The 17,540-nt window shown below is 39.1% G+C and overlaps 1 protein-coding gene and 1 non-coding gene across 2 annotated transcripts in view; one reads left to right on the forward strand and one right to left on the reverse strand.

Moving 5' to 3' along the window:
- Positions 1 to 13,769, forward strand: part of SPCS2 (signal peptidase complex subunit 2) — a 28,677-nt gene extending 14,908 nt beyond the window's left edge. The window contains exons 2-5 of the mRNA XM_055094681.1: positions 1,179 to 1,262; positions 1,907 to 2,066; positions 5,688 to 5,823; positions 12,989 to 13,769. Coding sequence (XP_054950656.1) covers positions 1,179 to 1,262; positions 1,907 to 2,066; positions 5,688 to 5,823; positions 12,989 to 13,175 — 567 coding nt within the window. The 3' untranslated portion in view covers positions 13,176 to 13,769. The remainder of the gene's footprint in view (positions 1 to 1,178; positions 1,263 to 1,906; positions 2,067 to 5,687; positions 5,824 to 12,988) is intronic.
- On the reverse strand, positions 4,337 to 4,440 carry LOC112441235 (U6 spliceosomal RNA). Its single transcript, XR_003029179.1, has one exon. It is a non-coding gene; the product is annotated as a U6 spliceosomal RNA (small nuclear RNA).
- Positions 13,770 to 17,540: the final 3,771 nt, after the last annotated feature.

Below are 17,540 nucleotides of genomic sequence, written 5' to 3' on the forward strand. Positions count from 1 at the left end.
TGTTCACTTGATCTAAAAAATTAAGAGTTGGCCATTAATGGTCTACAAAAAACAGGTTTATCAGATTATTTGTAGCACCCTGTTCCTCTTAAGCTATATTTACTTAAATACTTGCATTTGAGAAAATTTTTTACTATGTAATATATTCACATGGTTAAAACATTTTAAAGGCACACATAGAGTAATCTTACTCCTCCCTGTATTTCTCTACCCTGATAAGATATCTGGATGTACCGTAGTTTGTTTAACCAATCCCCTTGTAAATGAGCACTCGAGTTACCTCCAGCTTTTCACTATTACAGACAATGCTGCAGTGAGTACCCTTGTATATCATTTCACATGTATTCAGTTATAGAAACATTCCTGGAAGTGGGAAGTTGAATTCAGGGTGCTAAATTGGCATTCGTAGGTGCTGTAACATTTTGAACTTCTACATGAGCAGTGAGAGAATTATTTGCCTCTGAATAGCAGTGTTTGGGAAACTTTCTAAACCTCTATAGATAAGGGAAATAGAAGTAGAGTTTGTCCACTCAACTCGTGTTGGGACTGAGTCTGGGACTTGGTTTGTAATTTAAAATGTAGTGTTGTTTCCAACAGGCTATCCTGGAATTGCTATCTTAAAGTTAAGACATGCTGGTAAAATGATAAAAGTTGTTAGCTGACAAAGTGATATTAAAGGAGATCCTCCCCATTTTGTTAGTATCTGTAAATTCATGTATCTGTATTTTCTGAGTTTTGTGGTCACAGAAAGAAAGAATGAACAAATAGAGTAATTTTCTGTACTCACTTTTCGGTAAAATGAAGGTGGGATATACAAGTTTACACTTACAGTCTGTGCAGCCCATATACGTTTTCTGGTTCTGGGGTTGTTTTTATATTCTCTGCATGGAGACTGGCAACATCAGCATCACATGAGTACCACCTGACTCTAGTGACCTAGTCTCTTTCAACCTGATTTTTAATTGTTTGGTCTTTTTTGTTTGTTTTTAACTGCTGCTTGCAGGGCTACCCCATAGGAGTGTGCCCAGAATAGCCTGTTTTGTATTTTAGTTCTGCAACATCAGAAGACAAAGAGTAAATATTATATGTGCATGAGGGATGCTCTTAAAAAGTGGTTCATTTTACTTTCAGTAAGAGGCCAGGTTTCTTGATGCACAACTTTTTTGTTTGTTTTACAGTGGAAGATAGATGATAAGCCTGTAAAAATTGACAAGTGGGATGGATCAGCTGTGAAAAACTCTTTGGATGATTCTGCCAAAAAGGTACTTTCTTGAGGAGGGGTTGGTTAGTATCTATACAGCTGATGGCCATCTCTCCTGGGAAATCTTTTCCTTTTGTAACTTGGAGTGACCTTAGTTTTCAGTGTTAGAAATTGAGTCAGAAAGCAGTTTCTAAAATTTCTCACAGAAAAAGTCAGAGGAAGTGTGTTGAAATATCACCAACATGGCACATGTATACATATGTAACAAACCTGCACGTTGTGCACATGTAACCTAAAACTTAAAGTATAATAATAATAAAATTAAAAAAAAAGAAATATAAATGTTGGCTATCTGAAGAAAGCTGGTAATTTTTTGTTTTTGAGATTAATTAGCCTAGAGCACAGAAGGTTGAGAGAAGATAGGACATTCATTCATGATAAATCATCTCTCCATTTGTAAAAGTAAAACATTTTAGCTGTGGGAAAAGTTGAGGAGTTTAAAGTTTTTTATATGAGGGATTGATGAACTTTTTCTCTTGGTTCTTTATAGAAGGCTTGAGTTTTACTTGTTTGGTGTGGTAAAATCCCAACTGGAGGGAACTACTTGGTAATTCATATGATTCTTTTATCATGGAAATCAAGAATAAAAGCACATACTGGGAAGGAAGTATTCCTATTAGCTTGATTCCTTCTTTTTCTCACCAGGTACTTCTGGAAAAATACAAATATGTGGAGAATTTTGGTCTAATTGATGGTCGCCTCACCATCTGTACAATCTCCTGTTTCTTTGCCATAGTGGCTTTGATTTGGGATTATATGCACCCGTTTCCAGAGTCCAAACCCGTTTTGGCTTTGTGTGTCATATCATATCCTTTATTTATGCTCAAGTTGTTTTCTAGTGACTATTTTTTTAAATCTGCTGATATTTCTCCCTACAAAAAACAAAACGGACTTTCATATTAGGGCTTGCTAATGTTAGAATTCAACATTTTGAGCTGTGATGTTTATATAGTAAATATCTATCAGTTTATATAGTAACTGTCACTGATATTTTATGGTTTGTATGGTTATTTTATCGTAATTCATTTTTGTTATTAATGTAGAGGTTATTGTCCTAATATGAGCACTTAATAGCAAAACACATAGTAATAGTGAACCCAGCTCTTCTCATTTCTAGCCCAGAACTTTTCCCGTTAGATGTGGCTGCTTCAAGCCACTCATTCTAGGATATTAGGAAAGGATCTGATTTTGGAGACTCAGATCTGTATCAAGTTTACTTGAAGCTGAGGAGCTGAACTGGAAAGTACTGAGCATGAGATACAAGTGTGGCTTGTATTACAGTGGAATTAAGAACTTATTCTGGAGCTAAAGAATATGGGTTTGAAATCCAAGGTATCTGTGATCTTGTGCTAATGAAAATTTACTTATTTTTGAGATGATTTGAATACCACTCATTTATAAATATGGGTAGCATTCAGAATTATCATAAAGATTAAATGAGAGATTTTATATTGTATTTGATACATAATCATTTCCTTTCCCCTCTTTTTTTATGATAAATGTAAGATCATGGTCGTTGCCTACCCAGCGTGATTTTTTTTCTCAAGAAGTTGAATATAAAGAACTTAATTATACTTCACTATTAAAATAGGTAATTTTGGTTGGTAGTTTACTTTTTTAAACAATGTTACCACTACCTAAATTTTGTTTTGTTTTCGTTTTTTTTGAGACAGGGTCTTACCCTGTCACCCAGGCTGAAGTACAGTGGTATGATCATGACTCACTGCAGCGTCAGCCTCCTGGCTCGAGCAGTTCTCCCACCTCAACCTCCTGAGTAGACGGGCACATGCCACCATGTCTGCCTAATTTTTAAATTTTTTACAGAGACAAGGTCCTACTACGTTGCCTAGGCTGGTCTCAAAACTCCTGGGCCCAAGCAATCCTCCCAAAGTGCTGGGATTACAGACATAAGCCACTGTGCCCAGCCAACCTGAAATATGTTTTAAAACTTCATGTTGGAGATTTATCTTCAGAGGCAGTTAGCAAACCTCTGATAAAGCAGATCCTAGTCAAAAATTGTATTATCCAGATTGCCCCACATAGCCCCCAGAAGTGGCACCAGGTGATCCTTGACTCCTTTCAGTAATCAGATTAATCATCCCAGTATGAATTTTTCACTATTAAGGCAGTTCAGAAGAATAATATTCCATAGGTTCTAGAGACAGTTCCCAGGGGAATTCCAAAGAGATTTGAAAATGATAGCAACATTATTACAAATATCTGGCCTCCCAAGAGAACTACCTTGATGGTAATTCATTTGTTTGGTTATATTTGTTTAATAAAACAAGGTCTTATTTTTGTCATGTCAGTTTTATTTATAATAGTAGGGACTACCATTATAAATGTCTTCTGTTGCTGGGCATCGTGGCTCACGCCTGTAATCCCAACACTTTGAGAGGCCAAGGCGGGCGAATCGCTTGAGCCCGAGAGTTCAAGGCCAGCCTGAGCAACTTGGAGAAACCTGTCACTACCAAAAATACAAAAATTAGCTGGGCATGGTGGCGCATGCCTGTAGTCCCAGATAGTTGGGAGGCTGAGGCACAAGAATCACTTGAATCCAGGAGGCGGAAGTCGCAGTGAGCCGAGATCTGCTACTGCACTCCAGCCTGGGCGATAGAGCAAGACTCTGTCTCAAAATAAATAAATTAATTAGATAAAATAAAAAATAAATTAGCTGGGTGTGGTGGCACACACCTATAATCCCAGCTACTGAGGAAGCTGAGATGGGAGGATTGCTTGAGCCTGGGATGTTGAGGCTGCAGTGAGCTGAGATCATGCCACTGTACTCTAGCCTGGGTGACAGAGTGAGACCCTGTCTCAAAAAAAAAAAGTCTTCTGTATCCTAGACTGCATATATCCTTCATCTCTAAATCTCATGATAATTCTAAAATATCAGTATTATCCCAATTTTAAAGGTAAGGATACTAAGACTTGGGGAAGGAAGTTATTTGTTACAATCATACTGATTAAACGCCAAGATTTAAATCTAGGATTATCTCTACTCTAAAGTCCATATACTTTGTACTATATTTTCCTGCCTTTCCTGTTCATGAAATTTATCTATTTTTTAACTCTTCTTTAATGGAATGCTTCATGAATTTGCCTGTCATCCTCGTGCTAGGGCCATGCTAACCTCTGTATCGTTCTAATTTTAGTATATGTGCTGCCGAAGCGAGCACTGTTCATGAAATTCATTATTTTTATTTTTTGATACAGGGTCTCACTCTGTTGCCCAGGCTGGAGTGCAGTGGCACGATCTTGCCTCACTATAGCCTCTGCCTCCCAGGTTCAAGTGATTCTCCTGCCTCAGCCACACAAGTAGCTGGGATTATGGGCCTGCACCACTACATCCAGCTAATTTTTTTTTGGTTTTTGTGGTTTTTTTTTTTTTTTTTGAGACAGAGTCTTGCTGTGTCACACAGGCTGGAGCACAGTGGCATGATCTTGGCTCACTGCAACCCTGCAACCTCTGCTTCCTGGGTTCAAGCCATTCTCATGCCTCAGCCTCCTGAGTAGCAGGACTACAGGCATGTACCACCACGCCCAGCTAATTTTTGTATTTTTGGTAGAGACATGGGGTTTCACCATGTTGGCCGGGCTCATCTCGAACTCCTGACCTCAAGTGATCTGCCCACCTCAGCCTCCCAAAGTGCTGGGATTACAGGCGTGAGCCACCACGCCTAGCCTTAATTTTTGTATTTTTAGTAGAAATGGGGTCTCCCATTGTTCCTTGTTGGCCAGGCTGGTTTCAAACTCCAGGTCTCAAGCAATCCACCTGCCTCGGCCTCCCAGAGTGCTAGTATTAAAGGTGTGAGCCATCGTGCCCAGCCTTGTTTATGAAATTTAAATGGCACAGTATACACAAAGCTCTTATGCCAGTTTTTGGCAAACTATAAGTGCTTATTATCTATGGTACTTAATACTGTCAAAAACAATATAATAATAAGTCTATATGCATATAGGAAGTAATCGTAGTACTATTTGACATACTCTCTTATAGTAAACTATTTGGGTCACTTTTCTTCTCTTAATAACCCTTAAAATCAGTTGAACATGGTCAAGTCCACTGGGACTATTCATTGTTTTTTATAAAGAAATAAGCACTATTATAACAAAGTCTTGACAAACTAGGTATCTTATTATACATGTTGTCTTTGAACATAAAGATGAGAGCTAGTTTATGCTCTGTTATCTTTTTCTTTTCTTCCTTTCTGAGGTGTTTGCAGAATTAACCAGAGAGAGCCTTGCTTCTCTTGGTATATAAACATAAGGATGAAAATGAAATAGCTAAATTTTCAGTGTTTTGGCAGCAAGACAAAGCTGTCTTCTTTAGGACTATCATTATGAAAGTTTTTATATCTGTTGCTTGTCAATTTGTGTTACTTCTCTTTTATGTTTGGGTATTTTCCCCTTAACTTTATTTGAACCTATTTTGTGATGATGGGGATTCTGACCATTTATACCTCATATAAGGAGAAGAGCATCTTTCTCGTGGCCCACAGGAAAGATCCTACAGGAATGGATCCTGATGATATTTGGCAGCTGTCCTCCAGTCTTAAAAGGTATGACTATCCTCACAGATTTTTAAATCCTGGTGTTGGATTTGCCCTGGCATGTTGTCATTATCAACAGAAAACTTATTATGTGCCTACTCTATGTGGATCATAGGGCTAGTCATATAAAATGAAGAAAGGAGTATGGATGATCTAGAAGGTTTGTCCTAGCCCTATAGTTCTGAGATTGCATTATCACAGAAATGCTCTGAGGATAAACTGTGGGAGAAGGTACTTTTTCCTGTGGCCAGTTAACAGAGACGATTAAGCATACAAAACTATAAAGGCCAAAGATGTGAGATCAGTTATCTTTGAAGAACTCCATTAGCTTCTGTGTCTTCTATGATCCTGTCTTCTCTCCACGAATACAATCAAGAATATCTGGAGCAGTGCACTGGGCAACTCAAAAAAAGCACAATCTAGAGTCTGTTTCTGACCAGTGTTAGGTATAACTTTGTGCAGCTGACACACATGTGTTTTGTAGGTACCAAGAACTAGGTTCATGTTCCAATTCAGTTTCTTTCTAGCTGTATAACTTTGGGTAAATCATATAAATTATCTGAGGTTTAGTGGGGTCAAAAATGATGCCTAGAGTTTCTGGGAAGATGAAATACCAATTATAATAGCAAATGTTTATTGAACATTTACTGTATGTTGGGTATTCTGCTAAATGCATTATCTCATTAAGTTTTAGAACACTCATTTTATAGATAAGAATACAGGCCCAAAGTTTAAATCAACTCTTCCAGTATCATATAGCCCAAAAGTGGTAGAGCAGGAATTCCAGCCCAAGTTTGAAACCAGAATTCATACTCGTAGTCACTATCTTAAAAACCTATTATACTTAACTAGTGCATAATAGCCGCACAAATTATAGGTACAATTATTTATATATGAAGTTAAGTGTAGCATCTGTGCCATACAGACTGTCTCATTGCCAACTTGTAGAAGCGCCTATGAGAAAGGGAAGCAGACCTTCATTCTGTTGTTGCAGCTGAGTTCTTGCTTATCTCCTGACAGGGCTTCTAGCTGCCCTTTGGCCTCAGCCATCATAATCTGCATCCTCTGCCAGGCCACTGAAGCAGAGTTGCAGAATTCTAAAACCTAGCAGCATTATAATTTCATTATTTTTATTCTGACTTTTGTATTTTTTAAGAACTTTTATATAATTCACCTACCATACATACAGTTCACCCATTTAAAGTGTACAGTTCAAAAGTATCTAGTAGTATTTACAGATATTTGCAACGATGATCACAGTCAATTTTAGAGCATTTTCATCACCTCAAAAAAAAAACCTCTGTACTCTAGCTAATCACTTCCCTATCCTCCCACTTGCCTGAGCCCTGGGCAACCACCAGTCTACTTTCTCTGTTCTCTTTTATGGACATTTCATATGAATGGAATCATACAATATGTGGTCTTTTATAACTGGGTTCTTTCACTTAGTGCAATTACTTCCTATATATACTGCACACAAGGTTTGTTCATGTTGTAGCATGTATCAGTACTTCATTCCTTTCTGTGGTCAAGTAATATTCCATTTTGTTTATCCATTTGTTAGTTGACAGACATTTGAGTTGTTTCTACTTTTTGGCTATTATGAATAATGTTGCTATACATATTTGTGTACATGTTTTTAGGTAGACATGTTTTCATTTCTCTTGGGTAATACACCTGGGAGAAGACTTGTATGGTATGCTAACTCTCTTTGTTTGAGGAACTGCCAGACTGTTGTCCAAAGTGGCTGCCCTATTTTACAATCTCACTAGCAGTGTACAAGGGTTCTGATTTTTTTCACGTTTCCTGCTGATTTTTACCAACTGCCATATTGTTGGTGGAGTGGAAGTGTGAATGTTCTTGCTCTCTTCCTGGCTTTCTGCTGATGTCTTCTCCCTCCCCCACCTCACCGACTGATTAGTAGCTTAACAGTGGCTGATTCTGATGTCTTATTCCCACTGCCAGGTCATGTGATGTGAAAATGGCAATGAAAGGTTTCACAGACTACTAGTTGCCACGTGCAGACAACACAAGCTATGTGACTCTCTCGCAAAAAGTGATTTTGTCACTCCCCAGCACATTCATTATACAGTCTAAACTCCTTCAGCATATGAAGTATTACAGCATTCATCCCCTAGTGACATCTCCAGCTTTCTTTTATGCCCCTCTCAAAATACATTCTCTTACTCTGGCAATATTATGGAATTTGCAATATGCTAAGTTATCCAAGTTTCCGGTGACCCCGTACCTTTAAACATATTCTTCTCTCTGGCTTAGCTATCTTTCTGTAACCTGGCTCACTCCTACTTCCAAGAAGCCTTCCCTGACATACCTTAGTCTTCCTTAACATGCCTTAGTCTAAATTAGGTGGTCCTAGTTATTCTTTTTTTTTTTTGAGACGGAGTTTCACTCTTGTCACCCAGGCTGGAGCGCAATGACGCGATCTTGGCTCACTGCAACCTCCTCATCCGGCTTCAAGTGATTCTCCTGCCTCAGCCTCCTGAGTAGCTGGGATTACGGACCCACGACCACACCTGGCTAATTTTTGTATTTTTTGTAGAGATGGGGTTTCACCATGTTGGCCAGGCTGGACTTGAACTCCTGACCTCAAGTGATCGCCTAGCCTTGGCCTCCCAAAGTGGTGGGATGACAGGTGTGAGCCACCACGCCCAGCCCATCCTAGTTATTCTTAAAAGCATTTATGCTTACCTCTGTTAGTTACCACATGGAGCTATAATTATTTAATATCTGTGTCTTCTCCTGGGCCCACCCCCTCCTCCAAAGTGTGAGCTCTTTTACCATTCACTATACAGTAGAAACCTAAGCCCAGGTGGGACTTTCTCACTCACCCCTTGGTAACCAGACCCAGCCCAGGGCCTGGCGTGGCATGTTTTGTTATGTGAATGATTGACATTCATCTGGGCTGGGCTGCAGCCTTGGCCTCCTAATTAGTCTTTGCCTGCAGCCCAGTCATTGTCAGCCATCCACAAAGTCCCCTATAACCTAGCCATCTCTATGAACATTCCCTTCTCTTTTTTTTTTTTTTAAACAACAAATTGGATCCACTGAAACTTTTATTTAACTTTGTAATATGAACATTTACCATATAAGGTTATAAGACAATATAAAATCTATCTCATTTCATTTATAGCATAGCTATAAATCAATCTAATCTCTCTTATTAATGTTTTATATATATATATATATTTTTTTTTTTTTTTTTCCTGCATACTTAGGCAATATTTTCCCCAAGGGATATATCATTCTCAGTAAACTATCGCAAGAACAAAAAACCAAACATCGCATATTCTCACTCATAGGTGGGAATTGAACAATGAGATCACATGGACACAGGAAGGGGAACTTCCCTTCTCTTTCTTACCCTAAGTGAAACCTGACCATAACCTCTGAGGACATATTTCCACTGCAGACTGCAAGTGGTGGCTGATGTTTCTCTCACAGCCTTCATTACTCCGGTACTACAGGTAGAGATGGGTCTCCCCTTTGCAGCTTCCAATGCGTCCTCTTCCCTAAAATCCCCCCTTTGAATGCATGTCATCACATTGTGCCACTTCTATGCCTCTTCTTTGCGGTTAAACACACACCTAGTCTTTTGAAGATAATTCCTGGCTCATTGGCACTCTCTCTAACATTTGTCCTTTCTTAAGTCTTGGTGATTGCCATATTCACATAGATGGTTATTCTAGTAACTTGGCCTCTCAGTTTTACTTCCTTTCTTCCCATTATCCTGTTTTCTATCATGCCTTAAACATTTATTTTCATAGACATACCCTAGTAGACCTTGCAATTAATAAGAACAAATTACCTGCAATAATTTCAGTTTTAAGTATCCCACCCTGACCATTGCTTCCTGTTACTCTCATTTATTTCCTTCTAGTTCTCTTGTCACGGCATTTCTTCTGCCCCAGTGGCATCTGTAACCCACTTCACTTCCTCCTTACCTGGCTTAGATTCCATGACACTTCTGTAGTCCAGTTACTCTCTCCCTGTCCTGGAGGATCTTTCGTATCTTCCCTGTCCTCAAACCTGCTAGGCCTCCTCCCCCATCTTTACTCTCGGTTTTTTGTTGTTGGGAAGATAGAAGCCATCATAAGTCTACCATCACTACTCACCTACTTCCAAGTACCTATCTAAGGCCTTCCCTCCCTTGGGTCTATGGGATTCTATCTCTTCTCTCTTACTTGATGTTTTCCTCTCTGCTGGATCATTCCTTCTGACATACAAATATACTGTAATTTCTCCCAACTGAAAAAAAAAAAGGTTTTCTTTCCCCTTCTGATTCTCACACAGTCTCCTCATTTCTCTGCTCTCCTTTTCTTCTTGTGCTATCACCTGGATCTGCTCTTGTCTTCTTTACTTGACCTGTCAGCAGCATTTGACATAGCTAATTACCCTTACTTTGTAATACTTTTTTTTTTTTAACTAGGCTTCTCAGATACCACACACTTCTAATTTTCTTCTTACCTTAATGTTTGTTCCTCAGTCTCCTTTGTGATTCTTCATCTCCCATTTTTTTACATTTGAAATGCCACCAGGGCTTGTTCTGGAACCTCTTCTCTATGATGAAGATCTCTAAATTTGTATTTTCATCCTTGACCTCTTCTCTGAACTCTAAATATATTCTGGCATTCTGTTTGATGTTGGATCCTAATAGGCATCTCAAAGTCAACAGGTCCAAAACCTAACTCATCTCTCACTCATCCAAACCTGCCCTTCCCTCAGTTTTTCCCACTTCAGTAAATGGCAGTGCTGTCCTTACAGAGCTCTGGAGTCATTTTGACTCCTCTTTCTCAGTCCTTCTTTAGTCTGTCAGCAAATCCTGTTAGCTCCACCATCTAAATGTATTGTCCAACCATTTACCATCTCCACAGCTACCATCCTCTCTCACATATGTTACTATAATGATGTTCTTTTTTTGTTTTGTTTTTTTGAGACAGAGTCTCACACTTTCATCTAGGCTGGAGTGCAGTGGCGCGATCTCGGCTCGCTGCAAGCTCCGCCTCCTGGGTTCACACCATTCTCCTGCCTCAGCCTCCCAAATAGCTGGGACTACAGGCACCTGCCACCACGTCTGGCTAATTTTTTGTATTTTTAGTAGAGACGGGGTTTCACCATGTTAGCCAGGATGGTCTGGATCTCCTGACCTCGTGATCTGCCCGCCTTGGCCTCCCAAAGTGCTGGGATTATAGGCATGAGCCACTGCACCCGGCTTACTGTAATGATGTTGTAATGGACTTCTGCAGCCCTCTCTCCACCCATAGTCTATTCCCAGGACAGCAAGCAAAGTGATCCTTTTGAAACGTAAGTCAGATCAACTCAGTCTTTTGCTCAAAACTCTCTCAGAGAAATTGCCAAAATCCTAAGGATGGCTTAGAAGTCCATACATGTCTATTCTCTGCACTCCACATACCGATGCAAACATACCCTCATCTCCTTGGCTCTCATCCTCTCCCACTTTATTCTGTTCACATTAGGCCCCTTTCTGTTCTTAAGACATTTCAGGGATGTTCTTGCCTCAGGGCCTTTGCACTTGCTGTTCCTTTTTCCTGGAACATTCTTTTTCCAGATAGCTTATTCTCTTACCTTTCTTGGCTCTGCTCAGACATCTGCTTAGTGAAGGCTTTTCTGCCCATCTATTTAAGAGAACATCTTCTTTTTTTATACTGTCTGTTCCCTCACACACACTAAAATGAAAGTCCCAAAAGGCAGACATTTATATTATGTTCACTGCCATATATCCTTACCATCTAAAACTGCCTGTCACATATAGGTAGGCTCAGTAAATATCTGAATTAATGAACATTTCTAAAATGTATCAGGTCACAACTCATCAGATCATGGACTGCCACCAAAGCCATGTAACTGCCAATAAAACTGGGCACAGAAGTCTAAAAATTACTGTGATATCAATTAGCAGTTGGTCAGAACTTGAGAAAATCTTTTGAGGTGTTGAAAATAGTTAAAGGAACTTCACTACTAGCTCTCCAAGTTGGGAGTTACTGCCTAGACCAACAATTATTGCGGAGCTGTGACCTTTTGAGCACTAGTTAATGATAGACACTGTTTTAGTCATGACAGTAATCCTGAAAGCAGGTGGAAGTTCTCCCATTTTAAACATGCAGAAATAGAGCCTCAAGAAACTGCTTCATTTAAAGATAATACTAGCTTGACAATCCACTGAATATGTCCTAATAAATGGAAACAGGGTGGGGGATGTCAGCCTACCAGTAATTGGTGTCATTAAACCCTCTTGAATGAATGGACATAGTAATGGCCTTCAGGGTACCTTGAAGTATAGCTAAGGAATCTCTGGAGTTCATTTAGTAAAGCAGTTGGCATCCCTGGCCTGGGATCAGAGTAAAACCTGGAGCTAGATTGATTACAGAGTGCAAGGACTAGGCACCCTGGGATTGGAGAGCATCCTTGAAAGCAAGGGTTCTTCATTTATTTATAAAAATTTGATTGCCTACTAGAAACCCAGCTAAGAGTATGAAGCAATTAAGACAAAAATCTTTGCTCAAGAATCTCCTAGACAATCCTGATTCAAGCACCAGAAACAAAGGGAAAAGAAACCTCCCAGTCTAGTGAAGAACGTAGTACACATCATGTCAACAGATAGGTAATTTTGTTGATACCATAAGAGCCTATTATTAGGCCTGGCATATGACAGGAGGTCAGTATTTGAGTTGAATATTGATTGATGGTACTGTCGAAGACAGAGGAAACACATCTGACCCAGATTGGTAGGCTTTCCCAGAAAAGTTTATGCCCAAGTATAGTGTTAACAAATAAGAACTTCTCAGGTGAGATAGGGGAGAAGAGTCTGCTAGGAAAACCTGTCTAGCATGGCAAATACGAAGTCCAGAGATGAGAGAAGATGGTCCACGTGGTTTAAAAGTCTACAACAAGGTAAAGGAGGTACACAGTAATTAAAGTAGGAAAGATATATCAACACCTAAGAATCAGAACTAGTATCTTGAAAAGTTAGGAGCCCTGGGGTTTTGTTTTTGCTTTTGCTTTTAAAGGATGTGTTTGTTCCCTGTATCACCGTGCCCAGCTTACTCCTTTTCTTCGGAAACACTTGGTGCCGTATTGTTACTGGTTGAATCTCTGTGTTTGGTTTTTAATTTGTTATCTTTGCCCCCATGCTTAGGTTTGATGACAAATACACCTTGAAGCTGACCTTCATCAGTGGGAGAACAAAGCAGCAGCGGGAAGCCGAGTTCACAAAGTCCATTGCTAAGTTTTTTGACCACAGTGGGACACTGGTCATGGATGCATATGAGCCTGAAATATCCAGGCTCCATGACAGTCTTGCCATAGAAAGAAAAATAAAGTAGCCAATTCTAAAAGTAGCCCTCTTTCTCCTGGATCTTGCTGAATTAGTGGCTTGGGGGGTGGGGGAGATAAAAAGAACTTAAAATGGGTAAAGTAAGAAATGTTAAAAAGTCCCTGTTTTGTCCTGAAATTTTAGTCTATTCTGGATAAATAGGATTTTCTGACACAGATATGAGAAGTTGTAGCTCTGATGTCTAGCTGTAGTCTCCTTGATCTGCTGATTGCATTATTTTAATTTGCTTTTCTGGGAAAGCAGTTTTGCTAAAAGCTGTACAGACTTTTTCTTTTGTACCTAGCAGTACTTTATATAGTATAGCTTTGGGCCATGTAGCATTTTAAGACTCAATTTAAAAAAATTATTAATCTGTTGCTGACTCTTAATTCCTATTTCAATATGTGTTTCCTTGAAGAATTCAGGATACAACTTCTTGTGTATGACAGCTTTCCTTCACACACTATTTTTGTGGGTGTGTATATATCTGATTTGGGAAGAATTTAAAAAACACATAGCTTTTTAATTTGTTTGAAACAGACTTTCTGCCTGTTACATTTTGTGCTTTTAACCAATTAAAGAAGCCAATGGCATTTTAGTTTTATATTGTGTTTTCCACTAGTATATCCCTGTTGATTTGTTTGTGCCTTTTATTAACTGCCATTTTCTAAAATTTTTTTCAATAAAAGAAAGGAAGATGTGAAAAAAATGGAGTCATAGTTTTGATGGAGAGAACAGAGAAACAAGTGTTAACATCTTTCTACTATAGGTTTTTTTCATTTTTAGGCTATTTTACTTGTCAAAGGCCCCTGAGAACCTGTAGCTGAGGAACTCTTAGCTTTCCAGTGATAATAATAATAACAACATTCTGTACTTATTTTGTGCCAGAAATGCTCCAAGTACTTTACATGTGTTAATAATGCTCACAGCAATCCTAAGAGGCAGGTGCTGTTATTATCCCCATTTTACACATGAGGAAACTGAGATACAAAAGTTAAATAATTGTCACACAGCTAGTGATAGAACTGGGATTCAAACCTGGGGAGTCCGGCTTCAGAGTTTGTGGTCCTGCAGAGACAAAACAGCCGCTTTTCCAGTATTTTCCCAGTATGGTCAGAGAAGACCTGGGTGCTTGCCAAGATCCTTTGACCTTTAGGAATATTTCCCTACAGCCTTACAAAACATCAATTTTGGCTGAGCCTAGTACCCAACACTATATTCAGTTTGTAAGATATTACCATTATCACATTTCCTGTTTGTCTTGGAGAGGTTGTCCTATCTCACACCACATAGTAGGGAATTGTGAACAACACTGGACAGAAAGTTAAAGCCTTGGATTCTGTACTCTTCATTCCTGTAAACCTTGGGTAAGTTGCGGAATTCTCTGTGAGCTTCTTAAAGTTTTTGAAAGCATGTAACCGGATAAGTGTATTTTTACAATGGAGGAGTTACAGTCATCTTGGTATTTGTGGGAGATTGGTTCCAGGATCCCCAAGCATACCAAAATCCAAGGATGCTCAAGTCCCTTATATAAAATGGTATAGTATTTGCATATAACCTACACACATCCTCCCATATACTTTTAATCACCTCTGGATTACTTATAATACCTAATATAATGTAAATGCTATGTAAATAGTTATACTGCATTGGTTTTTTAATTTATATTTTTTGTTATTTTTTAAAATATATTTTTAATCCATGGTTGGTTAAATCTGTAGATATAGAGGGCCAACTGTACTGTTAGACACAAGGGTCTCGAGGCTTGCAGATAGAGACTGAATAACCCTCTCCATGATGATCCCTTAGAGTTCCCCCACTGTGCCTTTTTCTTTACATGTGCATGCAAACATGTGTCTCCACATACTTTTTTTTTAACAAAAATTGAATTATGTCGATATATGTCCTGTAATTTGTGTTTTAAACTTAATATATCTTAGGCATTTTCCCTGTGTGTGTGTATAATGCAGCTATTAAAAATGAGTCTGAGGCCAGGCATGGTGGCTCACGCCTTTAATCCTAGCACTTTGGGAGACCAAGACAGGTAAATCACCTGAGGTCAGGAGTTCGAGACCACCTTGGCCAACATGGTGAAACCACATCTCTACTAAAAATACAAAAAATTGGCTGGGCATGGTGGCAGATGCCTGTAATCCCAGCTACTTGGGAGGCTGAGGCAGGAGAATGGCTTGAACTGGGAGGCGGAGGTTGCAGTGAGCCGAGATCGCACCCTGCACTCCAGCCTGGGCAACAAGAGCAAAACTCCGTCTCAAAAAAGAAAAAAAAGAGTCTGACATACATATATATAAAAGAAACTGTCCTAAAATACCACAAGTGCAAAGGCAGGGGACCAATTGCAACAAGTAGCTGGGGTGATAACCCCTATATATATATACACATAGGTCAGTCTCATTTTTAATAGCTACATAATATTCCATATAAGTGTTTTTACTTTAATACCCTATTGATGATAATTTTTCCCCAGTTTTTTTCACTATTCCAGGAAGGAGTATGGATTGAGGAGAGGGGAAGAAAATAGGTCCTCAAATGAGAGACAAGAAACCTGGGTTGTTAGCAACTTTTTTCGAATTTGTGACCTTGAATACATCCTATTCCTTTTCTAGGGTGAAGTCACTTGTTAAAAAAAAAAAAAAGTTTTAGAGAATGTATTTTGAGATTATGAAGACTCCTTACTCCCTGGGAAATAAAAAACATCCCTTATGATTACAAAGAATGTTGGGTGCCATATCCCCAGTATCTGCCTATAAGCCTCACTGGAGACTTCTTGGACTACATGGATCTATTTTAAGGTTTTTCCCTGACTCCAGAAACCAGTTGAAGCAGTTTAGATTTGTTGAAGAAGTGGGTTATCAGCCCAGCTACATGTTGCAGTTGGTCCCCTGTCTTTGCACTTGTGGCATTTTAGGAGTGTCTCATCACATAAACAAAAAGTACCCTCTGCAGGCTCAAGCCTCAGCATGGGCACACTTTGTAGAGCTGCAGAGCACCTCTGGCCAGCTTCTGACACATGCATCTACTGAGTGGCCATTTCAGCCCAGTCCAGAAGGCTGCTGGGCTGCTCTGTACCCTCTAATAGGTCTGCAACACCCTTGCCACCAGGAAACCCTGACACCCATCACATCATCATGAGTGAAGTTCTCAGTTCCTCACAGTTACCTCAGACGGACTTTTTTCTAGAAAATAGAGGGCCACTGAGGACAGTGGAAAAAGATCGTAATGTTTTTTCATTATTTGCAAATTTCAACTGCTAATGTGTATTTAATGTTTGTCATGCTTTTATATATGTGTAGAAACAATCTTTGCTTCAGAACAATTTCGGGGAATGGAAGAAGATGCAAAGTCCCTTTGCATACACAGAAGTTGTGTTTTTCTCTGGACCCAAGTTCCTCCTCAGCTTGGAGCCCGATCTCTCACTAACTCTACCTTATCCACTCCTGGCTAGCCCCACCCACACCCCAAACCTTTTCTCCATGGTGGAAGTCATCAGAGAAAACTGTTAATAGCACGTTAATTTAGACTTTTAGAATATATCCTGTCCCCACTGACAGCCTTTTTTGTTATTAAATAGAGTATTCCTAACAACCCAACCCACCCTATGGTCCCCTTCTCAGAATAATGTTTTAAATACATACACACATCATTGTCTGTTAATAAGGAACTGGGGAGGTGGTTCCAGAGTTACTGGAACAGATTCAAAGACAGTTGCTGAAACTATGTCCTGGTTGTTGCTTACTCTCCTCTAGAAAGAAGTACTTCCTCACTAATCTGGCTTTCAGCCTCAGATCTGCCCCATTTTAACTGCTGCTACTAACATTCTTCCTCTATAGGCAGCAGGTTCTTCCTCCTTTCAGACAACAGTCACAGAGACACGTACTTACATGAGCTTGAAAGAAGGGAAATTCCTTATTCCTGTGGGCAGAAACCAGGTGAATTGTTAGAACTTTGGTTTATCGATTGGAATAATTGGGATAGTTGTGTTATCTTTGTGAATAGATTTTAAAATACTGATTTAGATTTTTAAATAGTTGTAAGACTTCACATTTTCCATATCTTAGTTTGGTAACTTTTTCTAAAACTGTATTAACTTTATCTAGATTTTCAAACTTAAGGAATAAAGTTTGTTTAATATTTATTTCTCATCTCTGTTGTATCCCTGCATATAGTCTCCTTTTCATTAATATCATTTATAACTTTTAAAAATGAGTCTTGCCAGAGGGTTTGTCCGGTTTATTAGATATGTCAAGACTAATATTTGCTTTTGTCAGTCCCCTCTATTGTACTTTGCTTCTTGTTTCATTTATTCTGTTCTTATTTTCATCATTTCCTTTTCTACCTTTTTGGGATTTATTCTGTT

Source organism: Pan paniscus, chromosome 9 (genome assembly GCF_029289425.2).
Source record: "Pan paniscus chromosome 9, NHGRI_mPanPan1-v2.0_pri, whole genome shotgun sequence".
NCBI classification, from domain to species: Eukaryota; Metazoa; Chordata; class Mammalia; order Primates; family Hominidae; genus Pan; species Pan paniscus.